Source organism: Strigops habroptila, chromosome 7, assembly GCF_004027225.2.
Source record: "Strigops habroptila isolate Jane chromosome 7, bStrHab1.2.pri, whole genome shotgun sequence".
In the NCBI taxonomy this organism is placed as follows: Eukaryota; Metazoa; Chordata; class Aves; order Psittaciformes; family Psittacidae; genus Strigops; species Strigops habroptila.
Window position 1 is genome coordinate 11,582,348 of NC_044283.2, and position 26,819 is coordinate 11,609,166.

At 38.8% G+C, this 26,819-nt stretch overlaps 1 protein-coding gene across 4 annotated transcripts in view; it reads left to right on the forward strand.

The window, feature by feature from the left end:
* The window catches only part of AFAP1 (actin filament associated protein 1), a 118,629-nt gene that overhangs the window by 49,027 nt on the left and 42,783 nt on the right, over positions 1-26,819 (forward strand). For all 4 annotated transcript variants that reach the window (XM_030491455.2, XM_030491458.2, XM_030491456.1 and 1 more), the window contains exons 2-5: positions 4,338-4,466; positions 9,521-9,618; positions 21,207-21,315; positions 26,353-26,564. In XM_030491455.2, the coding sequence (XP_030347315.1) occupies positions 4,340-4,466; positions 9,521-9,618; positions 21,207-21,315; positions 26,353-26,564 (546 nt within the window). In that variant the 5' untranslated portion in view covers positions 4,338-4,339. The remainder of the gene's footprint in view (positions 1-4,337; positions 4,467-9,520; positions 9,619-21,206; positions 21,316-26,352; positions 26,565-26,819) is intronic.

Below are 26,819 nucleotides of genomic sequence, written 5' to 3' on the forward strand. Positions count from 1 at the left end.
TAAATTGGTCCCTTTTTGAGAGCCTTCTGATTATTATTCTTATTTTGTGGTGATGTCAGATTTCCAAGGGTAATCTCTCACTGGAGGAGTATGTTTTTCTTTGGGACTTGCATCACCCTCTCATTTTTAGTCTCCATTTCAGATGTAATGATTGCTTACTGAAAATATGCATTATGTGGATTTTCTATTATTCAGATCCATTACTTTTTGTAAGCACATCATTACATTTCTAGGAAGGAGAAAAGAAGACTCTTAATCCAGAAAATAAGCCAAGGATTGACAACAGGCAAACTTGTTTTGTCCCCAAATACATACAAGTTCATTTGTTGCCATCTTAGAAAGAAAAAGTTTTTAGTTCCTTATTTTAAATACATTAAACACACTCCGTGGCAGTATTTCCAGAGGGATGAAGAGGGACATTTTACAAGGGCATGTAGTGATAGGACAAAGGGTAATGGCTTTAACTGGAAGAGAGGAGATTTAGAATGGATATTAGGAAGAAATTCTTTACGGTGAGGCTGATGAGACACTGGCACAGGGTGCCCAGAGAAGCTGTGGCTGCCCCATCCCTGGCAGTGTTCAAGGCCAAGCTGGATAGGGCTTTGAGCAACCTGGTCTAGTGGAAGGTGTCCCTGCCTGTGGCAGGGGGGTTGGAATGATGTGATCTTTAGGGTCCCTTCCAACCCAAAAGGTTCTACAATTCTATGATTTCTGTTCTCTGCTTAAGCAGCAAAAGTATTAAAAACAAGCGCGCTTTTAAGATACATGGGAAGAATCATAGAATCATCGAATAGTTAGGGTTGGAAAGGACCTCAAGATCATCTAACAACTCCAGCCTCCCTGCCATGGGCAGGGACACCTCGCACTAAACCATGTCACCCAAGACTCCATCCAACCTGGCCTTGAAGAATGTTTCTCACTAGCTCTGAACAGTGTTTTCCTTCTTCATTTTTGCATGTTTGATACTGCATATATACAAAGTTAATTTCAGAACTTCCTTCCTTCACACTTTGATGTTTGTGATGCTATTATCTCTAGAAAACAACCCCAGTTTAATCCTGGTGGAAAAATAAGAGAAGTGGTGTCTAAGTGTTCATAACTAGTATTTTACGACACCTGCTGACAATTTTATTCTGTTATCATGCTGAAGGTTTAAACTAGCATTTACAACTGCTTGCTTAAAGTCAGTGTCATATGTCTGCAAGCTTATAATGTCAGGAAGAGCATGTCTTCTTACGCCCTGTATTTCTTTGTGACGCACTATCAGATACTTGAACCGCAGAGCTGGACACCAGGCCAAATGTAAACGCAGTTGCAGTGAATGTGTTACAAAGGCAGTGATTTTGAGATGTTTTAAGCGTTGTCTCACTGCTATCAGCGTCATCTTGTCATCCTCTCTCAGTTTTAACCAAGGCTTGTTTTTAAATCCTCTGCTGGGGGCAGTTAAACTGGTTCCAGTAACTTAGGTGGCTTAGTCATTGCAGGTCAGTGGGCTGTGGTCGCCAGTGACTGCAATGCAGATTTCCTCCAAAGACGTAGAGGAGGGCCACACATTTATGAGGTAAAGCCTCAGGAGAGATTTGGGCTGATGCCAGCTCCCAGAAGTCTCTCCAGCAGTGGTTTTCTATCTATCTATCTCCTCTTGCTTCCCTGTCTCTTCGCCTCATAACTCCCCATTGCTGTTTTTGCTTCTCATTTTACAATCTATCTGTTTATGTTAGATTATAAACTCCTGAGCACAAGGATCTTATAATTTTTAATAACTGAAAAGTTATGTACACTGTGCACATCAATGATACCTGATGCTTTCATCTTTTTTCTCCCTTCCCAGAAGTGAAGGTTCTAATCAAAGAAATGGAGCTATTGTGGCACAGGGTATTCTTTGGTGAAAGGGAAAGCTCCCTTTCAGCCTACTTACAGTCCCTTGCCTTAAAGGATCCAGAAAACATGCCATTGCAAAGAAATTTTAGTGCAGTAATGCATGCAATTACTAATAGTAATTTATATGGCTGTAGAACTACTTGAAAAATAAACATTTCTTGTACTATATACTGATTACATTTCACAATGACTGCCTAGATTCTATGTTAATGGTAGCTTTTGAGATGCATGTATTATAATAAATATTATAATAAATATAATAAATAATTCCATAAATAAAATAAAACCCGTAACAATAGTAATACATCTTATATTCAAAGCATACTTAAAAACAGGAGACCACTATACACTTACTGAAACATACATCTAATTTCTAAAGGGTATAGTTTTAAAAAAATTGGATATTGTGGGTTTTTTTGATCATAAGTCCTCCTTCTTTTTTCTTCCTTGAGTCTTGTGATCACTTTCCACTTTGCAAATCTGAACCCGTACTTTTTTGCTTCAGAAAGCTGTATGCCAGGGGTAAATATGTGGTTGTTCCATAATGTGAACGACTCTGGGAGTAATAGGGTTGTTGTGAAATACTTTGGTTTTCTGACAGGCTTCTAGACACCTTAGACAGCTACAAATGTGATAGCAAAAAAATTTACCTGTAGCCATGGGTTGTGTTTCATGAGCTACGTTATAAAGGGATGTTGATAGTTTTGCTGTCATTTTGGATACCCTCTTTCTGCCTATGTATTGTAAAAATCTTTGAGAAACAGATTTCCTGAAAATGTGGACAGTTTATATAATGGTAGTGCTGCTGCTCAGTTGAATAGAATAACATATTCACCAAGAAAAATCTTGGGCAGGATGGATGTATACATGCCAATGAATGGTGTCTTTCAGAAAGCCCAAATGTACTTCTTCGGGGATTTCTTTGTTAAGATGGTGTTACAAGCTGGCATGTCTTCTCTGCCTGCTAGGAGTACGTTGGGTTTCCCAGAGCAGCCTGAGTGTACTTGCAGGTACAATTCACAAATAAATGGGAAAATCTTCATCCACTGGAGACAAGAAGGAGCCAACAGCTCCATGTGGGAGTGTAGCTGACATCTATAGGTTTCCTTGCATGGTGCTGTTTTCAAGTATAGGATAAAACAATACATCTTGACCAAGGGTTGTTTAAACATCCAGACATGTTTTTGGGAATGCAAGAAAGGATTCCAGGTTCGCTTGGGTAAACAACTGTATTAGAAAATGTTTTAGGAGTAGGGAAGAGCTGGTAAGGGAGTAAGCAGCAAAGAATGTAATTTGTTGAGGTCTGAAGAGGCTTAGCAGCAGTCACCCTGCTAGGCCTTGAAAAGACTATCAAAACAAATATGATTAAGTAGAGAAAAATTTAAGTAGAGGCATTTTGGAATGAGGATAGGACTAAAATTAATCCTAGGTGTGGCTCTGAAATTAAATGGATGTTTCTCCTCATCTTTTTATGAGGATAATGTCATCAGATACAGAAAGTATGGAAATGTGAACTGTTCTATCCAAGATGAAAACAAAACTAACAAGCCCACTTAAGCAGAGGGACAAGAGAACCTCAGAATAATGAGAGAACAGAAGCATGAAAATGAAGTTCAATACTGTGGGCTTCTCATAAACTTGTTCCATAGGTATCATATGATTAGGCTGTAACAAATATGTTTACACGTATGGTCTGAGCTACTGCAGTTATTAAGACAATGCAAAAATTTGCCTAATTTGAAAGCAAAAGAATAGGAATGTGCCGTATATCATTAAAGTTTGTGGATTAAAATTTGAAAAGCATTTGGAATACAGAGAAGGAATGTCATCTTTTTTCTAGGACTGACTTGGAAATCCTTGAGATCTAGAATAATAGGATGAAATATGAAGTGCATCATCAGGAATCTGGGGAATAGTAAGAAATTATGCAGTGGGTTGGGAGCTTGTCTTTGGAAATTACAAGAAAGACAAATCACTGTAAGAAAGAAATACCTGCTCTTTTTTTGCCACAGCAAACAGAACAAATAAGATGAGGGAAAGAGAGACTTTCCCTAAAGATTTGTGAAAATATCAATGTATCTAGAAGCTTTGCCAAACTTGTTCTGCAGCTAGAAATTGTTTGTTAATGAGAGAGGAACCCAAATGACACTGATAAAAAAGCAGATGACCGCCGCTCCTGCACTCACTTTTGCCTAGCGCTGGCTTGATGATGTGCTATGTGAAAAGAACTGTCTTTTCTGCACCAGTTTTGAGGTAGCTACTACAAATGCCAGTGGTGCTCACTAATGGGCTATTCTATTGGGTTTACTAATGAATAGTCCATTTCTAGCAAGGAGGATCATATATTTTTTAAGAAATACTAGAAAATAACAATGAATGTGAATAAATGAGAATTAACTCTGTCTTTTTTCTAAGGGGCTTTTCAGAAAAAGTCATTATCTCTGTTTGTCTTTCAGCCATGGAAGAGTTAATAGTTGAGCTGCGCCTGTTTCTTGAACTTCTGGACCATGAATATCTAACTTCTACTGTCAGGGAGAAGAAGGCGGTAATAACTAACATTCTCCTGAGGATACAGTCATCAAAAGGTCAGTGTCAGGGGTGGGTGTTCTTACTTGCAGAATGCACAGAATAAGTGAAATAGGTTTAAGGGCTAAAGACAAACCCTAAATTGAAGCAAAACAGAAAGACAGGGTGAAGCCAAAGTGTAACTTTCCTGAATGCTTTCCTTCATGCTCAGCAGTAAAATATAGCACAAGGCATACTGGAAATATCTCGGGTGCACATGGCAGAATCCATCCACAAAATTATGTGCTACATAGAATGTTTTCACTTCTGCTGATAGAGTGGTTATTTCATTTTATTTGTTGCAACAACGCTATTTATGAGTTTTGATGGAAAAGTAATACTATATCAGGGAGTGCTGGCCACAGTACCATTTTGTAGATGTGTGGGTGCTGCGTCACTGTCAAATGACCCAATTCCATCAAAAGGCTTGATATTAAGCTTCCCAATATGTTAGGTTTGCATTTTGCAATTAGAGTTATATCCACTTTCCCCTTTTCTTCCTATCTAAAACCATTTTGATTGCACAATTGCTTTTGTCTCCATGAAGATTATGGAACTGAATGCAATGTAAATGATTCACTGTGTACAGTGACCTTTCCACAGAGCTTATGTGAAGAGTGTTCCTCAGTATTTTTTTTTTGTAACAGTACTCTTACATTTCCTTACAGCACCTTTCTATATGAAAGTGGCGTCAGGGTTATAAGACATCTGACTCTGCTATATTTGACAGAAATACTGTCAGTGTAAACCCTCAGTGCTTAGACATTTGAAAAATACCAGGATGTGTTAAAGAAAAATGCTACATTGTGAGCAGCTGCATTTCTCATGATTTGTTTCTTCTCCAGTTCTAAAAAAATATGGTCTTGTTTGATGCAGTGTTTCCCCCTTCAGTAAAGAAATCACTTTTGCCACAGAATTCAAGTCCAAGAAGATCAGCTTGAAAATAATGATAATCCTCCTTTCTGTTTTGACATTCTTAAAGACCCATCGCTATTTTTGCTTTACTACTGAGAGAAGGAAGCAGGTACTGATTTCACATATTGCAGAAGGAGGCTTCATGCTCCAAAAGCCAATCAAAATATAACAAAGTCCCCCAAACCAAAATCTGTAAATGAGAACCTGCAATTTGCTATGTTTAGAAACAGCTATATTTTACAGGAGTTCAAATAACCTCAGTAATTCTGATCTGACACTGCATGTTCTTCTTGTAATCTTTTCAACTAGATTTATTAAGAAAAACACTAGACTTCCTCAAGAAGTCAAATGATATTCTGTGGCCAACTTTGCAAACACAGGGAAGGGTTGTCATGTCCTTTCTTTCTGGATTGTGGATGGTGTTGCAGGACACAAAAGCTACAGCTCTATTAGTAAGTTAAACAGTGCTGGGTATGTTTCTGAACCCTAGAACTCAATTATTTATGCTGGCAAATTATGGAGTGGTCCTTGGTGTGGATTTGGCCTGAGCTGACTTGTCTCCTCCATCAGTTCCTAGGCATGATGTGGGAGTTAGCATGGGCAAAGATCTGTTCCCAACAAACAGTTCAAAATCATCACCCTCCACCTTGGTTTTGGGGGGTGAGAGATTTTAACCCTATGGATAGCAATATCCATACCAGAGCACCTTCATAGGCATGTTTTTTTTATGACTCTACATGTGGCCAAGGATAAAAAGACCCAAGGTCCATAGCTTTTCACCTTTCAGAACCTACCAGTCTGGTTTTAAAGCCTATTAAAGGATATATAACAAGATCCACTACATCCTATTACAGGATCCTCCATTAGCAAGATCCATAGGAGATCCATATAGTAAGTGGTAGGGTTTAGCTCAGTGCAGTTGTTACTGGAACATTTTACCCACTTCTAGCACCTCCATTTAGACATTTCAAAGAAAAGTCATAAAAGTGTTTAAAGGATCCAGAAATATGCCTTCAAATTACCTAAATGAGGTATCATAATTAATCTTGATGTAGAAAAGGAGTGACTGAGAATGAGCTCTTAGGCTTACACAACAGTAAGTGCAATGGCTGAATGTTTGTTTCAAAGTGGAAATAAAGCACATGTTTTGAGCACTGAAGCTATGAACTAATGGAAGAACTTTGTAAGCTCTGCATGCCATTGCTGGCATTTTATCAAGATGGAATATTTTGCTAAAAGATATGCTCTGGTTCAAACAAGAATTAATTCAAGGAAATCCCATAGTTCAGTTAAGCAAGAGGTCATAGGACTATGCTTTATATGTCTATAAACTCTAGTTTATGGAATTGCAGTTTAAATAGTGTTTGAGCCAGCAAGGCCTGTAAAAAAAGCATCATATTTCTCTCCCCAGGCTACTCATTCTTGCTCATCATGTATTGCATCTTCCCTTCTGCTAGCACAAGCATTATTTGCCTTTTTTTTTTGCTGATTTAGTTCTAACCGGTGTTGCATCCGTGGTCTGGTTCAACCTGAGGCTACACACATGCTTACGCTGGCACGAAGGAGAGGTTAGTGCAAGGACAGGAACAAGGCAGGGAAGGAGAGGAAATGCCTTCTTGGGAGCTCTGCCTTCCCGTGCTGGCTTCAAGTGTGTGTGAAACTACCCAGGGAGTCATGTACTTTACTGGAGCTGACCCTGCTGCTTTTTTTATCAGTTATAACATTCAGTACTCCCATCCCGTTGAAACTATTCGTCTCTTCATTAAAATTAAAAGCAATAAAAGATGCATAAACCCATAGTACTCTGTAACTAAGTTGAACTGTCATTTGGAGTCTGTTTTTCAAAACGCTGTTTTACTCCACCCACATAACTCCACAAGAACTCTTGGGTTGTTGGCACAGTTTAAGAGGACTGAGGAGTATGCTGAGTTCAGGCTTTTCATATGCATTTGCAAAAATCAACTGTGTGAATCCAACAGAGTATTTCGATTGCTGGAGCAAACCATGGGGAATGATAATGGAGGATCTGGGCAACTGGGAACTGGCTGGGCTCTTCAGAACATCTGGAAATGGACAATTATGTTTCTCTTTGTAAAGGTGTGGAAATTACTATAATGGGCTGGTTGGTTTTTTGTAAAACAGTTATAACTCAGTAATTTCTTACTTGGGGAATTCTTCAGAAATCTTTTGCCTTGTTTTGTTCCATGTCCCAAATGCATGCTGTTTCCTTCATTTAATATCTTATGAGCAGAGAGAACTGGGCCAGGCAGATGTGTTCTTCAGGTCATTGATGCCTGGCCTCAACATGCCCCATGTCCAACTCAGTGGTTACTCTGAATAGTTGGCAAAACTATAAACTTTATTTTTCTTCCTGAGTCTTGGCATGCCCAATGGATTATAGGTCTGAAGAAAACACTTGGCATTTCCTTCTGAAACTTAGACTTTCTTCTAAAAACAAAGACACAAATAGTTTATTTTGGAGTAAGAACTGTTGCTGGATATAGTCATTTAATATGACTGTCAACTTTGCCTATTTTCCTTAAAGGGACCTGATGCTGTAAACCTATAGTGCTTACTTTACTGTGTAACTTGATAGAAGAAAATCAGTGTTAGAGCAGGTTCTTGCTTAAATGCACATGATTTAAAATTGGGGAAAACTAGTTTCCTTCATATTTGACTTTTGGTTGCTATGTAAAAGCATGAGAGACTTGGCTATGGATAGCAGTCATTATATGGATTCATTCTACTTAAAGAGTGACAAGTGAAAGTTATACTGGGGGGGGGAAAAAAAAAAGAAAAGATTGGAATGTTTCCCAAGACTAATCCCCCTTTTGATTTGTAAGAAGAAAGGAGAATCTGTAGCCCTGGGAGGTAGTTTATTTTATCAGTGTTGGTTTTCAATCCATGACTTCACAGCCAGTGGGACTGGTATATTATGACAAGAAACATTTAACCACTGATTACATTTTCAAGAATTATATGATCTTGACCAAAAGACATCCATTTGACTACGTAAATATATATTTTAAAAACTAAACTAAACACTAGGATCTAAATTCAGTCTAGGGGCAAGCAGGGTACAATCCATTGACCGAATTTTTGCCAGAACATGAGAGATGCATCTTAATCTCCCTTTTAATATGTAGAAAAATAAACAACATCATGTTCCTATGAAGTGAGTTCAACTGTAATTTAAATTAGTGTGCCAAAACCTCAGAATGAGTGGGTGACTCCTCCTTTCCCCTGGGAGGGAGATGTAACAGTGGTACAAAGGACCCTCAAAGCAGCTTTTATGTTAGCTTCCTTTTCCCTTTTCAAATTCACCTGGAAAGCTATAGATTATTTTTAAGAAATGAGAGTTGAGTTAATGATGAGTTGGTTAGGGCAATGTTCCCACCAGCAGCAGCATGCTCCAGGTTGGCGTGTCACACCATCCTGCATCTCCCAAGACTTGTGCATACTCGCACCATGGCTGCATGATCAGAGATGGTCGTGGCAGCAGGATCATGCCCAGGGAACATGGGCACTGTAGGCTTGGCCATATAGCTGTCACCATCGCTGCCAGGAAGGAAGGCAGGCAGGGTCTCTTCTTCTGCCCTTTTCCCCACTCTTTTGACATGAAAGGTGGTTTTGGACTCGTTTCTGCTTGATGGCTTTTCCCATCCAAAGTATGCCATGGTAACAACTGTATCTCCTCTGGTAAAAGGCAGCCAGCCACATACTGCCCACCAGCTGACTGTGTTTTATTCACTGTACAGTGCCATTGAGGTGTTCACAAGTGTGGTATCTTACCCCCATAAATGGTTTTATCTATATGGTAGATGCCTGGCAACATGTTAGAATTTTAGCTGTTTAAATCTTTCAGTTCCAGATGGATAGGCAGTTCAGAATGATTTCCTGTAATTTTTTTCTATGTCTGGTATTTGTTGATCCAAATAGCATATATATCATTATCATATAGAGCAAGTATGTGTTCTGCTTGACTAAATTCCTGAATTCCCAGCATTCTTCCAGTCCTGCCTCAGTTGGGAGGTAGGCTATGAGCAGCAATGCATGCCAGATTTCGGTGTGTGACAGTCAGACATGGTGTCCACATGTGGAAAAAATGTCCTGTTTGCATCCACCAAAGTGTTAAGTGATGTGTGTTGCTATTCCATAGGTTTAGAAATAAAAGAACATGTACAGAAGCAAGAAGTCACCAACAGTTTGCCGGCGCCTCCTCAAATGCCTCTGCCAGAAATACCTCAGCAGTGGCTGGTGAGTGTTAATCTAAATATATAAATATATTTAAGAGAGAATATGTTTGTGATAAGCACTAACAAATTGTTACAAGGGGAAGGAGCCTGCAGGTCCAGGGAAATTATTATTCCTATCACTTCCACTCTGGTTGAGAGAACTAGCTTCAACTTGCAGAAGAGAAGGCAAAAAATGCCCTATGATGAAATAAGCCTGGGAACAGATCACCTGCAAAGGCTTTGGAAACACAGACTTTGACAAGTTCAAGTGGCAAAAGTCTGAGCAACTTAATCTTAACTTCAAAGGTTGACCTGCCTTATGTTGGAGGTTGGCCTAGCCCACAGGTCTCATCCAGTTTCTTATGATTTCTGCTTTTGCTGGAGCAAGCCTTACGAGAAGACTCCCTCTTGATAGCTGAAAAATGAAAGTGCAGAATTTTAAAATGAAGGAAGAATACTTCTATTTCAAAAAAAGAAATCTTTAGTGCCCTTCTATGCTCAGTCTCTGGGTAGGAAATTCCCTGCAGAACAAGTAGAAGTGCATGTTCCTGGAGATGTTTATAGCAAAGATACTGATTGAGATCTGCAATTCAATCCCTCCAGTTGGGAGCAGCTGTCTAGTTATGGAATAAACTATAAACATATTTTAATGCTTTCTATTACTGACTTCACAGTAGATTTGAAGAAAACATTTTCAACTTTTTTTTAGAGAAGCATAAGCAAATCGTGGGTTAACCCGTTGAAAGGTGAACATGGTCTTAGCCCTAATACTGATAAATTATCCATGTTTTTATTCATTTGTAGAAAATCTTGTGGATGGTGACAAAAACATTCCATGGAGACTCACATTTATTGGCTGAATCAGGAAGTACAGATGCAGCTTGCAGGGGCAGAACAACTAGATGGCTGACATTCTGCTTCATTTTAGTGTATTACTCTGTTACCACATTTCTGCCTAGTTCTAAGAGATATATAAGCCAGTAGCAGCTTATGAACATAAGAACTAATTTATCAGATCAAACTTTTGGCTAGCCTTTCATAATACTTTTGTAATTACCTTTATTTGGTAGTGAATAATGCTGTGTATTGCAGAACAAAGTAAAAAAAAAACCAAACCAACAATCATATATTATGCAGGATACCTTAATCATAGTTTATCCCTCAGCGCTGCCAGCTTTTGGTTTGTGATCTGAGCAAGATTTTTGATATGCTGAAATCGTTGTAGGAAGAGAATGTTTGTGCTAGAAACATTCATATCTAGACTTGGAATATATACTGTAGCAAAATTCAACTAAAAGGGGTGCATGAAAATAGTTATGCATAGATTTGAATGGATGCAGAAGTGGTCTTATTAATATGCAGTGAAACCTGGAGAATCCATTTCATGGTTAACAGTGCCTGAAAATGATTATTTTTCTTTAATTCAAGATGCATATAGCATAAATTACAAGGGAATAGGTTGATGAGAGGAAGATTATGCAAAATGCGCATGCCTTTGAAATGTAGACTTCAGGTGCTGGCTTCATAAACTGAAGCCAGTTGAGATTCTCCTTCTTTCATGTTTATGTAGGTTCAGTTTAATAAATTGGCTCTGAAGATTCAAGTTGTTTTTTTAAAGACAACTGACCTACTTTTCCTTTCTCATACTCTAATGTGTAAATTCCCTTAAAGTTGGTACAGCTGCAGTGAGTGAAATAGTGTGAAAAATGAAATAGGTCCAGGAGGACAGCACTGTTTTTTGCAGTAGTTCAGTTTGGATTTTCAAGTAACAAAAATACTTCTCTGAGATCCAGTGGGAATTACCATGGAAGTTGACACAGAGATGGTTGGTCTGGAATACGGTCTTCCCATGTTGAGCCTGGAAAAGTGGAGCTTGAACACAGCCCTCCCCTCTGACCTGCCCGTAACGCTGTGGACACTTTCATCTCAGTGAAGTCACCAAGCTGAGCTGGTTTTTCCATAGTGATGGAAGCTGATTTTTGCCAATTTTTCTGCAATTCTGTTGCTGCTGCCAGGCGGTGGCAGTTTCCACCTCCCTTTCTGGTGTCGGCGTCACTTTGAGATCAGCCACGAAATGTCCCATACCTCTCATTGTCTTGCATCATCCAAATACAGGTTATGATCTATTTTAAGATGGTAGCACCTTGTAATTTGTGAAAAAGATGACAGACTGCTGCTGTCCTGCAAAAGACCAGGTGGAGTCAGAAGGGAAGGACAAAACCATCAGCTTTTTGGCCTTTGAACACTGGGCCAAGCTCAACCCCTGGTCTGACTGTTTAAAAACTTCTCCTGAAGTCATGTTGAACTAATGGAGTTGACTATTAGCTGTTTATTTGAAACCTTTCTCTAAAAGGTGCCTCTTTGTTAGCCCCTCATTATTATTATGATCAGAGACTCTCATATTGTCTTCCTTTTTACAGCAGGCTGGACATCAGTGGCAGTGGCCAAGATCTAATTTTCCCTTCTATTAATGCTCCTGTGACACAAATACTGAGCTACCTTTCCTAGTCACTTTTCATGGACCGTGCTTTCATAGTTGAGTGGAAGAAATCCCCTGGACCCAATAGAGGACAGGAAATTCTGCTCAGGTTGCCCTTCTTCACACAGGAAATTGGAAGTCATTTTGCATGGCATCTCTTTTTCCCAGCCATTCAGGACAGAAACATTTTCCACTTGCTGAATAACACCTAGTGGTGGTCTCAGCCTCCAGTGGAAACACAGTGGGCTGGTGAAACATAAGAATTTACTAGAAGTGGGAATCAATAACTTTAAATGCACTATGCACTGTTATTGAGCATGATGAAAGTTAAAGTTTCATTTACACCAGTGTTTCCTTTTATGGCACTCAAGGGATTCTGCATTCAAAAATGTTTAGTTTGAATTGATGTTTAAGCTTTTACTTATGTAAAGATGTGTGGGTGGGAAGGAATTCAATACCCCTTAAAGTAGTGCCAGGAGACAGAATTATGTGTGGGCAGGTGCTGTGCAAAGTTTCCTTTGTAAATCTGTAAATAGACCTGCATATTTGCTCAGGCCAAATCTTGTATCAGTTTTGTTATTCATCAGCCCATGAACAAAGAGTATAAATTTAATTTGATTTAGGAACATGCTGTTAATAGTTTAAATGAAGTCTCCAGTTATTAAAACACATTAAAGCCTGGAGAGTTTTCCTGGACTCAGTGGGCTTTAGACCAGGTCTTAAAATTGAGGGGCAAAGTTGGACCTTGCATGTACTTGAATGAAGTGAATCACTAAGCACACATTCTCTTAGTAATTCTCTTTTTCTCTGCACATTCCCTTGCCTACATCTGGTCTACCAGACTTTCTGTCAGGCTTAGGAAGCACAAATCCTCACTTGCTTTAGCTTTTGCTTGCAGCTCCTTCAGATGGCTGGCAAAGTAAAAGCTGCAGATAAAGAATGTGAGCTTAAGGACAACTTGGGAGTCTTGCTGCAGAACTGAAAGGCCACTTGCCTGGGTACGTTAAGATGTGCTTGTTAGCATCATACAGTGCCAGCAGCTAGGGAAGCTTTACTAGCTCAGCAGCAGAGGGGGAGATCACCCTGTTTGAAATAGAATTGTATTGGTTCTCCTGTCTTGATCCTGCTTTACTGCGAGGGCTTGTGTTTCTTAGCCTGCTTTCTCCATCTCCACATCAGCAGGTACTGTTATGATATTTTCCCGCTCTTGACAGTCAAGTAGCAGTGGTAGATGATGGGTTTGGAGGAATAACAGAGACAAGGCCCTGTGTGTACCTCAAAGTGCTGCTGGTGGTTTAACACCTGGGTTCTCATCATTGCACTATCACCAAGTTGCCTTGAAGTACATTTTCCACTGAGGCGGTAGGATAACATCCGGTGTGTCCTGCTGCTCAGATGTGCCCGAGGATTACTGCATGAATTATCCCCAGCATGACAGTGACAGAATACTTCTCCTCCAAGCATTTGGTTGTCATTTGAGCCTCCAAGCATTTGGTTGTCATATTACATCTGACAGTTGGTGATTTCAGTGCACTGTGCAGTCCAACAAAATCAAATACAAACAGCACACAGCTATTTTTCATGATTTTCACAGTAAAATTGACTATATGTTTTGTTTTTCCTGGAATATTGTCAATTTAATAATTATTTAACCACAACAAGTGTCCAGCAAGATGCCAGAACCCCTGTAGATATAAATCAGGAGGATAGGTCCTGCAACATACACAGTCACTCTGTAGGAGTGCTTCATATAAATGGGTTTCCTATTGTGGAGAAGTGATTTGACAGCCTCCCTTATCTGGCTGGCTGTCAGGTATACTCTTAGATATTTACTAGAAAATGCTGAAAGGAGAGAGTGTCCTTGGAGAAGAAAAAAATCATCCAGAAATCAAAAGGATTTTTGAGGCAATATATCACCAATTACATTAATCATTCTTTGAACAACAACCGAAAAAGTGTTGGTCTTTAAGCTTCTACTAAAATGGGCAGTGAGGCTAGTGCCATAACTAAAGCAAGGGGCTCATGCTAGGTGGGTACTTATGAATCTTTATTGCGTCTTGCTTTTTCTTCTAACACTGAAAAGCAGTTGCTATTATTCTTTGTTTGTCTTAAAATAAAATCTGAGGATAATATTAGCCTTGGAGTCTTTTCCTTGCAGGACATTTTTAAAAGCCACAAAAAAAAAAAAATTTTCAACAAAAATTCAGTTGTTTAATTCAGAGCTGGCTAATAGCTTCAGCTTGAACAGATCTCAACAAGTTCTTCTATACTGAAGGAACAACTAAAGGGGCCTTTTTGATTACTCAGTGTGGTCACTCTTACTGCAGGCAATTATGAAATATTAATCTTTCAGAAACATACCAAAATCTATTTACAAGAATGTAGGGGTTTTTAACCCACTATTTCAATTTGAAGGGCTGTTCCAGCATCCCAGAATTGGTTGCCGGCCTTTGTTCTTGTGTTTAAGTAGCCTTTTCTTTCCTCACCTTCGTACCTGTGCCTCACGTCTTTGAAATTGCAATCGTATTTCTCTCAGTTCATTTCAGTCCATTGTGTATAAGAAAGGATCTATCAGGTTCATTTTGATCTATATTTTAATTTTAGTGAACTATATCAGTATTTCTCCCACGCACCTGCTGAAAGGTTCATGTTCAAGTTTGATCATGAGTGACCAGAACAGCAGAGTCTTCAGGACATAGAATCATAGAATTGTAGAATCATTTAGGTTGGAAAGATCATAGAGTCCAACCATTAACCCAACACTGCCTCTAAACTATGTCCCTAAATCCCACATCTACACATCTTTATATACCTCCAGGGATGGTGACTTTCCTGGGCAGCCTGTTCCAATGTTTGATAACCCTTTTGAGGGTCTAAACCTCCCCTGACACAACTTGTCCTATTATTTGTTACTTGGAAGAAGAGACCGACCCCCGCCTCACTACAGCCTCCTTTCAGATAGTTGTAGAGAGCAATAAGGCCCTCCCTGAGTCTTCTCTTCTCCAGACTAAACAACCCCAGGTCCCTCAGCTGCTCCGCGTCAGACTTGTGCTACAGACCCTTCACCAGCTTCATTGTCCTTCACTGGACTTGCTCCAGCACTTCAATGTCTAGCTTGCAGTGAAAGGCCCAGAACTGAACGCAACGTTCGAGGTGTGGTCTCACCAGTGCCAAATAGAGGGGGACAATCACTTTCCTCTTCCTTCTGGCCACACCATTTCTGATACAAGCCAGAATGCTATGGGCCTTCTTGGCCACCTGGGCATACTGTATGGAATACTTTTAATCATAATGTGAGATTACATACGGAATAAGGATAAAGAAATGTTTGCAGCCTCTTTTTTGCATTGGTCGTGTCTTGCAGGAATTGCATTCTTGTTGGAATGTTGTCGCCATTCCCATTTCCCCTGGTTGGTATTGGTACGTTATTGTTGATCATTTATTTCACATTTGCAAATGGTATCACAGAAAACTGTCAGTTAAAGTAATTTCCTTCTCAGTTCATTTATAGTATGCCTTTATAACAAAGTACATCACCATATTTCAAAGGTTTCGTCATGTCCAAGCTGCCGGAATAAGCTGTTCCTGACTGCCTTTAACTAGAATTTGCACTTAAACTGGATGAGCGCATGTCAGGTTTAGAGTAGGATTGAAATGCTTTTTGATATACTGTGTGGGTTTCTTACTATTTCCGTTTGGTCCTCTTCACTGCCATCTTTACCTTCCTGTTGCTTAAGTCAAAGGGGTATCGAGTTATCTAAGCAGAAATCAGATGTGTTGTGAAATGTTTGTGTTTGTGAAATGGTAACTCAGTTTTTGGTGAGGTTACTGTGTAACTGATCTCTAGACAATCTTCTGATCAAGCTGTAGAGCCATCGTATGCCCTGACTCATTCTATAAATTCAAGCAAGTCTGTTCAGATCTCTTTCCCATCATCCGGCTGTTCTTTGTGAGGCTGTGATCTGTTTATGGTCACTGTACTCTACATACTAAGCACTTTTCCAGTGATACCTTTAATTAGCCATTCACCCCTGAGTCAGCCAACACACCCTTAGGCTGTGTCAGATGTTCCTCCACTCCCTGAAGGACAGCATGCAAAGTGTGTACTTCCTTTTGTTTTTAGTCTTAAACCTGCTCAAGTCATTGTTCAGGAAAAGCTAAGGAAAACCTTTGCTTATGCTTGTACTCATCCACTACCTCATAATCCTTCCCACTAGCATTTCCTACTGGCCTTCACCTGCTCAGCACTGCAGCAGGAGCTGATGGGTTACCCATCCAGCTCTTCGTAGGATTGCTGGGGGAGTGCTGGGCTCCCATCGTGTCTGGCTCTGGCTGTTGATTTCTTGTCCAGTTCCTTTAGGTGTTTTTTCCTGGTAGCACTGGTGTTCCAGAGGCGTGTGCTGTAATTGGAGGGGTACACTCAGCAGTGGTTGGGTGGGACTGTACCAACAGCCTGTCATGCAGCTGTGTTACCTGCCTCATGGTGCGGCTGACAGGGTTACTCTGATTAAAAAAGCTGAGTTTGATGTCTGGCTGGCTGGTTTTCTGTCTTTTGTCAGATGTGCTCTGAAGAGGAAAAGAGAAGTTCTTACACTTCTTTCACATTATTTGGTGCCTGGTTTTGTAGAGTCCAGCTGACAAGCTGAGAAATTAATAACTTTAGAATACAGAGCTGAGGTCAAATGAAGATTTCTTCTCAGCTTCTGCTTGTCTACCCTCAGGCTAGTATTTCCCTCCTGCACAATTCAATATGGTCTTAACACCCCATATAGTCAGTGCTTTTGTGCTGAATAAATCAAAGTTCCATTCAGGTCCTCAACTGCTGGCAATAAATGGTGACTTCCATTTATTGCCTGAGCAACTCTGAGTTTATCTAATTGCTTTCATACCAAGTCCATGGCAAGTACTAATGCCCAATTTCCAGCTTTTACAGCAGTATGACGAAGCCTAGTTGAAATCTGCAGTCAGTAATTTTGCCAATTGTATTGATACTCAGATTTTTTATTAATCTTGCTTTCTGGGCATCCATTTTTTTTACATGTGGGGAGAAGGATCATGAATGTGTGAGCACTCTTTCCCCTCCAGGCTGAGGATGCGGTGGGGTTGTACAGAGGTTAGGTCTAAGTTTCTCCAAAGCAAATGGCATGTGCATGTGTCAAGGGTTCTTCTTGACAGCCCACATTTGCCTGCTGGCTTCTGAATAGCTTTATTATGCATCACCAGTGTTTGACCACTTTTCCAGTCTCATGTTGCTGCTTTCAGTGTTGAGGGCTTACGTAGCAGCTGGCTTCATAGCCCGGCTGGATCTGAACTGGTGGTTGATCTAATAACACACATGCGAGCATGGCCCTTGAATTGCTGGCAGCCTTTGCCTGCAGCACGAGTGTACTGACAGTCTCTGCTAAAGTCACTGCTTTGCTCTGGAAATCTCCACGTCCTAAATCATTGCATAAAGGGAGGTGTTTCTTTCTATTTCCTATACAGTGTAAGTCTTCATTGGGGTGTAAAGTGATTTTATATCCTCAGGCCCCTATACGATGACATTTATTTTCCTCTGTCTTTCACACTGCTTTCCACGCTATCTACTTCCATATAGTCAGCAGATATCAGCTAGACTATCCCTAAGAAAAAGTTACTGCCTATCTTGCTAGGTATCCTTGGACAAAAGGGGGGAATTAAAGTAATTTATCTCGTAGGATAAAGAAAGAAACAGTTTATTTGTGGAACACAGAGGAGCAAGTGGAAGAGAAGACTGTAATATGCTATAAAATTAATATTTCCACTGAATCTGTTTCATAGTGCCCAGTAGAATAATGAGTATTATTACCCAAGTAAATATTGCTTATTATATGGAGATATTTGTGTGTTTCTCACAACAGTCCCTCCTGTAAACTGGAGTTGGGCATCCCATGCATGAATCGAGTCTTAGCATTTGTGCTAATGCCTCTTTGCAGGTTGCCAGGTCTTTCCTCCTGATACCACTCAAACTACACACGTTCTAGGGTATTTTTGAGATTTAATCCTTTTATAGAATATGTGAATAGTTTAGTGGGTTTCATGTCCTTTTTATTTTTCAGGCAAAGTAATGAGAAGTTATTGAATAAAGAATTATTTCAGTTCATAATTCATAACTTCATCAAGATTCTTCCACTAAAAAATTGTCAAGTTGAATGAATTAAACAATACAATGAGCAATAGTAAAAAATTAAAGCACTGTAAATATTAGTAAGTAATACCAGAATGCTCAGATGTACTTTTTACATTTCTTGATGCTCAAACTCTTACATATTCCATAGCTCCCAACAGATGTAGTTGTTTATGCTAGAGATTTTGAGTGAGATATCTGTATTTTGTATTTAATCAGCTGGATTTTCGTTCAATATTGAAGCAGCCTTGCTTTAATCAGAAAGTATTTAATGTTTGATGTTTCTGTTTCTCCTAATAATTTTTTTAAAAAATAAAATAATTGTTTTCAACTTTGTTATGGCAAGCACTGCAAAATGCATTTCAGAGAGGAGGGCCCAGTTAATTCAGCAATGGATTCCATCTGTGTTGATGTTGGCTGCACAGTCCAGCCCGCCCCAGCTGTATGAAGTAACTGGTGCTCCAGCAGGGTCGAACTCAGACAAGCACCATTTGTGTTTCATTTCCTTTTTTCTTTCTTTCTGAATAACATTTTTTCTAAAAACAAGGATTTCTCCCCCCTCCCACCCCCGATCTTTATTGGAACTTTTATTTGTTTCTGGATAAAAGATAGCTTTGAAACCCCAGTGCTGTCAGGTCAAAATCGGAATGACTTTTGGGATGGGTATTTCCTGGGTGAATTAGGTTTAATAATGATAGGAATTTCATATATTGTGTATACACCTGACTGGAAAAATAGTCTAAGGCTAGACCAAGATATTAATATGTCTGTCTAATAAAAGGGGTGGTATGAATCTGCACTGCCCTGGGAACCATCCTTAACCCCAGCTCACTTGAGCAAGACTCTGCCCACCTGTGTGAAGGGAGAAAATAATACAAATTCTTTGGAGGCAGTTTCCTGTATTGTGTCTAGCAGTTCAGGATACACAGAGCTGGTGCAGGTGTGTAGGGTAAAATTAATAATTACTGACAATTTTCCAATAGTGTTTTTTAATGACCCTTACACCTGTTTTACAGCAGCAGCTATCCTTGAAAGATTCGTTTATTTTGGGATGATGTGCAGATTTGCAATTTGCGGTTTTTTTTCAGCAGAATTACAGGGATACTACACTGAAAGTAATATTTTTTCACTATTTTGCTTCTTTGACAATTTCTCTGGCAAAACTGGTCTGTGGGGAAAACTCATTTGGTTCACATTGCAAATAACAGTAATTGTCATCTCTTATCTGTAATTGAGTGTGACATATGAAGTTGGCTATATCATTTGATATAGAAGTAGTATTAGTGTAATTCTTAGTCTGACCAAAAATGTCTGTATTCAGTCATGAATTGGTTCATTTTTCATGAGGAAGTTTCTGATTTTACTTGGTGCACAAAGGGAAGTCAGTGCTGGATGAGGCTGGAGCGCAGGCTTAAACACTAGCTCCTTGCCTTCCTGCGCACTGGGAATACACAAGCCCTTACTTGCAAGGTGGAATAACCTACTGGATATGAACATAACTACAGAGCATATTAAGGGTGGGACTTGTCTTGCTGATGTTGTTAAGAATTAGGTGTCTGGCTTAGGTTCATAGTCAGCAATGAAATTTGGAGATGTCTAGCTTTGAAAGTGCCCACAGAAGTAATTTCATTACAGCTAATGCCACATTTTAATAAAGCTCAGGTTCCTCCTTGGTAACTTTAGATCTATAGCAAAAGAGGAGTACAGTCACTATGGCTTCATCTATATTATGTGGAAGAAGGGTCTCTATCTCTGCTGGACTGTTCAGCCCACCTGAATTGCAGTCCAGAAGTATCTGTATCTGACCATGAGCAAAGCCCACCCCAACTAGTTTCTTACTTCAGTATCTCTATTCATTTCCCAAGTTTAGACTGGATCAGTCCAATGTAGCCAAACACCGTTACATCTCTTTCATTACAAGAAAAAAAGAGAAAGATGTATTGGAAAAAAATGTTACTGCAGAAATGAGACTCTACTTATGAGTTATATTTTTGTAATTGTACAATAAACCACTTATACTGGAAAAAGACTTCAATATTTTCTCTAATATGAAAATACGGAACTGAAAACCTGTGGCAAATATGAATGAGCTCTATAAAATACAGTTGTTTTGGTACTTGTTAAGGAAATAGAACAGCAAAGTCATATGGAAGAAGTCACAGAGTACTAAATTTACTTTGTTACTGTATCAACATACCAGCAGTCAGTCAGTTTTAAATTTAAAACAGGTTTATATTTAGAAAAGAAACGTTTTAGAATTTGACCTGGTATTTGAAATATTTATTTTATTGTATAATAGTTTCTTGATGTTCCAAACTTTTCATTGGTTGTAGCTCAGTTTTCACTATGTAGAAATAGCATTTTTAAAATTAATGTCTATATTAAGGATTGATTTGCCATTGAAAACCAAAATGCATCATGAAAATGTGGTCTAAATTATCTGTCATTGATCTCTGCCAGCCCAGGCTATTTAACTTTGGTAAAGTGTCCAACCAAACTGTTATTTGCTGCTGTTATCTCGATTTTGCCATCATTAACAATGGCAAGTGAGATCCTACTGTGTTTATATCCCCAGAGGACTCAGTGAATATGCAAGAAGCTTCTGCTTCCTTATCATGAGTAGAGGTAAAGGTCTTGACAATAATACTATATTTTGAAATGTATCACTATGGTATGAAGCATAATTAAGTCACTTATTGCATCAAATCTCAATCTTTACTTATTATTAATTAATTATAACAACTTATGAGGAAAATGAGATTTAGGCTTGCTTACCCTGCAAAACACACTGTATTCAAAGGCCATCTAATTCACCCCTTCAGAGCCTTGCCTTTAGAGATAGTTAGCATAAGAAAGTCACAAAAGCAGCTATTGGGTTTATAATGCTGGTAATATTACCACCGATCATGAGCAGATGTTCTGATCGTGTTTAATTTAACACTTTGTGGGTCTGTAATCACTTTTGCTTTCTTTTTAATTTTTTTAGCCACCAGATAATGGGCCTCCACCATTACCAACCTCTTCCCTTCCTGAAGGTTATTATGAAGAGGCAGTGCCACTTAGTCCTGGGAAGGCTCCTGAGTACATCACTTCCAGTGAGTAATATATTTCCAGATCAGTTTCTGAGCAATTGATAATTCCAGTGTCCTTCAACTTTTCTAGTTCTCGACAGCCGCATCTCTATTAGTGCTGCAGTGATGTGTTGTAACTGTGGCTTTGACCATTTGGGGACGGTTCTGGTTATTCTCCCTGGCCATCCATTGGTTTGGTTTGCAGAACTGTTTTGGTGTGCACAAACTAGGCTCCTTTAGAGGAAACTAAACCCAGAGCTCAAGCTAGGTGCACATAAACATGTTTCAGCTGCTTTTGGAGACAGAGGGTCCAAATCCATAGCTTGAACCATGAATGTGGTGGGAGCATTGGACCAGGAATCCAGAGTTAAGTATCATCCAGAGTAAACCTCTCTGAGCTGGCAGTACTGTAAATGTAGAGGTCTCAAAAATTGGTGCTGATCTGCAGATCTACTGGTATGCCTTTATTGCACTGAATCGCTTGCTAAAGTAGACAAATAAAAAGAAAAAAGGAATTATCAAAAAGATGTTATTTATTTGCAGCATTTCCAGTAACAAATTGTGGCAAGGGATAGATTGGTCATACTGATTCCCACAAGCAATGTTTGATGCACATGACAGTATTTTTGTGACTACTCGTTTAGTGCAAAAGGCAGAAGACTGCCTCCTAACTGACCACCAAAACGTCCTGCTGCAACACACACTTTATCTCATGTCCAATACTTAACCAAAGAACTAAAGTGGAGCTATGCTGAGAGCACGCTGATGGAACACTGAAATTACTGCTGTGAGCATTTACACAGGGTCAGTCAATGGGACATTATGTACCAAAACATTGCAAAGATTTTTCTTTTTGCTGTTTTTTTCTTGGCTGGGGTAATTTATTATTCATGTATAGCTGTTTTACCATTAATCATTTTTTTCTGTGGCCCAAAGGTTAAAGGCATATCTTCCCCCATTTTATAGCCATTTTTATTATTTGAACAAGTGAATAAAATATCTCTGTTCTTAAAACATGCATAGGAGTCACCTTAGAAAATTAATTATCCATTTGTACACTGCACAAGCTGAGGCTATGTGGCAGCTCTTAATTTACCTAAGAAATTCAAGGTAAGAGGGAGTTTTATATACTGTATGAAGGAACATTAGCAGAGCAGCAGAATCACTCCTCTCTTCATTTCCTCCCTTGAAATGCTGCAGGGTGGTCCTCCTACACCCTGTAATCCAGTGAACTGCTGATTTGTGTTTTGTCACTAAACAAGAGCTATGCTCGTGCATAAAAATGTTAATAGTACAAATATTAATAGCACTGCTAAAGGATCGCCTAAGGAGAAAAAAAAAGACAAAATATGAAACTGATTTATTGTACTTAGCCATCCAGATCTATAAAAATACTTAAGATACCAGCCTTAATTTCATTGATAATTCCATAATTTCAGTATATATATACAGACATTAAAAGTTCTGTTAGTGTAGCTTATCACAGCTCACTAGCTGTGATTTTGCTCTGTTTTATTATATCCTGAACTCCTTACCATCTCTTTTAATTTGTGTTAAAAGTATTCCGCTCTTCATCAATAATGAAGTTGCTTTTAAATTCAGTATGCCATTAGTGGTATATCCCCAGTCAAACAAAACTCGAAGATAAGGATGAAAAGGCAATGCCAAAGGAAGCTTGAATAATCAGAAAACACAGATCCGAAAAAAAAGGTAGATTAGCAGCATTAGAACATGTTGTATCAGTGCATCTTAAGTCTCTGAGGCTTCAGTAAACTTAATAAAACCACTTTAGTTTGGAGAGACATATTTCACTTTTTCTGCACATTCTGGTTTGTGTCTCAGAGCCTGAAAGCCTTGTTTTGGATGTGATACAGCAGTTTGGAGAAACAAAGAATAGAAGCGGGATGTGGCAAAGGGCAACATAGTTTCAGCCAGGATGATATGAGTACTCCAAGGTGGTCATCCTTCCTGGCATGAGTCACACAGCAAACTCTTTTTCTGGCCAAGAGTCCCACAAACCCAAGAAGAGAAACATAAGGAGTAGTTAATGGGCAGGATATGGCAACATTTCCCCAGAGATACCATTAGACTGTGTGAGGATGGGAGCCTCCGAAGTTCCAGTTGGCTTTCATCCTCCTATAAACAGAGATTTGGATGAACCTGCAACTGCTGTGCTAGCAGAGTCCTTCTGCTGATCATACAACTTATGGCTAACATGAAATCTGCACTTGGACTGCCTGTGAGCCATACAGGAAGTACCTGTGAGATATTTAACATGCAGAATTTGAATCTCTACTTCGAAGTCTCAATCAGCACTTTCTACAATTAACTTTTTTAGAAACTAGTCAAACTTGTGGTAAGAACAGAAATAATAAATGTAATGCTGTGAGGAAAAAGCGATGATTTAACCCAGTAACTTTGCTGAAAAGAATGCAAGATTGTTGTATGGTATGAAGAAAACAACTTTTTGATATGTGGCCAAGAGTTGACTAAGAATTTTATCCAAGGTGAAACCTTATTTTCTGCAATATGAAAAAGTTAAATTGTGTCATAAAGAGGAAGGAAAAACAATGTGTTAAAACAGATTCAATTTTTGTATCCTTTTGATTGGTGCACTTAAAAATGCAGATGGGGAAGATATATTTGATAGACCATCCTCTGATAGAAAGGTCTTTGACTCTGTCATGCAACTATCCCTTCCTCAGAGTGTAGAAAAATGACCCAGCTTCACTCTCTCGAGAAGACTGTATTTGAGGAGTGTCCGTCCTGTACAGTCATGTTTCAAGTTGATCTGATGAAAATTAACCCTTGGACGTTCTTACTTTGAAAAGGTGGTTTCTTAATTTTGGAGGAAAAAATTTCATTAGTAGTTAAACAGAAAAATGCTGCCAGAATAGTATTTCCATATGTCAATATGTGCCTAGTGACCTCTTATGCTACTTACATCAAAAAAAAAAAAAAAAAAAAAAAAACAAAAAAAAAACACAAACAAAAAAAAAGGTAAATTTCTGAATAATATTATTGCCAAAACTAGAACAGAATCACGAATGAGGTAAAAAAGAGTACTGCAGAAATGGAGCAAACATCAAGGTGAACACTGTGACAGTGGCATAGCTGCAACAATGATCACTGCTGAATTTGAAGAAGGGATGAGGAGGTTATGGGCACCTAAGTACTTGAAAAGGGAAAGGCAGGTGTTAAAGATGAAGTTCCCAGAGAGACAGCAAATTCAGGTTATGGCAGCTTGTCCCTTAGCCCATGCCTTTGGGAGAAGGCCTGCTTGAAGATGCTGATTTAACACCACATGAATCGTTCTGCCTGTTTCAAAAAGACTGGCATGCTACTGTGTGTTTGAGACTGGTCAATGATCTCTCAAGCATTCCTTGATGTTTCTGTATGAAAGTTCATGGATAGCCACTCCAAAAAGAGATCTGAGGGGAGAATGTTTTGTTTTGGTTCTGGTTTTGATGGAGGTTTTTTTAGGCTTTTTTCCTGCTTTATGGGGAGGAAGGAGGAAGAGATGGATCAAGTGGCAAGTTCTACCAGATCTGACACATTCTTTTAAACAATTATGCAAAAATAAATACTCTGGAATAAATGTTTCCAAATCTGTCAGTTTAAACATCTACCCTAAATTTTTTCATCTTTCTCTTGATTTTTATAAAGCAAGTGAAAAATTGTAGTATCTTCACATGGATAATCATCTGAGGCTTTTACCGCTTGCGCATATGAAGCTGCCCCAAACCAAATGCTCCGTAGCAGAATTGACCATTAGTTGGCAATTAATTAAAATAAATAAATAATTAAAAAAAAAAAAAAGTTTCCAGAACTTCAGATTTTACTTTCATTTCACTTTGGAATGAAGATGATATACACTGTTTTGTACACTTCTGTGGAAACACAAATGAGATCCGAATATCTAGTCTTGATTCAGAGGTGTGAGGTCTGGCTATGCACGAAGGTGGGAACTGATGTAGAATGAGCTTTCCAGCAATCCACTCTCTTGTCCTCTTCCCAGTTGTCCCAGGTTTCCTTCCTACATCCCAACTGTGTCCTAAATACCTAGCTAAAGCAAATGAGAGATTTTTCTTCCACCCTCTGGCCTAAAAATGTATCAGTCTACTTGAAATGTTTAGATGAAATTTCAGCTGTTAAAAATATTCTAATCAAATCTACTCCATAGGAGCATATGCCAGTGGATAACAGGCATGCCTTCAGGTGTTAGTGTCTGAAGGCTTTACATATATATATATATATATGTATATACCAAATAAACAGATAAATAAGTATGGGTGGAGGAAGAGAGGGTTCGTTGGTAATGGTAATAGTTTTGTAGTTGAGGGAACCGCTAGAGCTGACTGAAAATAAAAGGCCTGAACACAGACTGTTTAATTAGAAAGGAATCTTGCCATTCCATCACCAAACTTGGAGCAGGATTAAGCTGTTTAGGCTAAGAATATAACAAAACGTTTTTTTGCAGAATGTCTTTAACTCCAGCAGAATCTGTAGTTCAGAGAACAGCACTGTCTATTCAACATTGATTGTATCAGTGCAGGTACCGTATTGGAGGATTGTGTGAAATGTTATGGTAGGTAGATAGCGCCCCATAATGTATTCTTGTGACCTTTGTCATATTCATTGTTTGTTTCTTGATATACTGTACTGATATTGATATTTCTGTGCCTACATTCTGCATTATTCAATAGGGCAAGATGTAGATGTTTCTTCATAAAAGAATTACAAAAGATGAAGGTATCTGCCAAATAATATTTGGAAGATAATAAAACACTACCTAAAATTCTAGCTATGTATTCCCAGATAGTCTTTCAATTAAAATTCCTGAGGTGTCAATATGGGTCTTCTATAAAGTTTCATAATGGAACTGCAGCTCTTACTCAATTAACTTAGTGTATTGATACTACTAAGCACTGAAACAGTAATTTGTTTATGCCTGGCTTTCAAAAGCCTTAACTTAAAATGAAGCCTGTTGAGATTTTGAGTTATTTCAATACACTTCATGGCTAAATGTTTTAACTTGACACTTCTACACTTTTCTAAAAGACTACGACTCAGATGCTATGAGCAGCTCTTATGAATCCTATGATGAAGAGGAGGAGGATGGAAAGGGGAAGAAAATGAGACATCAGTGGCCTTCCGAGGAAGCCTCTATGGATCTGGTGAAGGATGCCAAAATCTGTGCCTTCCTCCTTAGAAAGAAACGATTTGGGCAATGGACCAAACTACTGTGTGTTATCAAAGAAAACAAACTACTGGTAATTTTTATTTTTATGTAGCTGTATTTTCTTTGTACCTTTTAGATGATGTATTTATTTTTACAGGAGTCTGGTTTGGAATATATTCTGCAAAGAGTGCCCAAGTCTACAGTAACCTTACCAAAGAGTTTGGTTGTGATTTACCGAAGCAGCACTGAAATTATAAGTACATCATTATGCCACTTAGAACTTTGATTTTTAGTGCACTTAAACCCAGGCAGTTTCCTGATATTGGAAAGAAAGTCTAGCCTATTA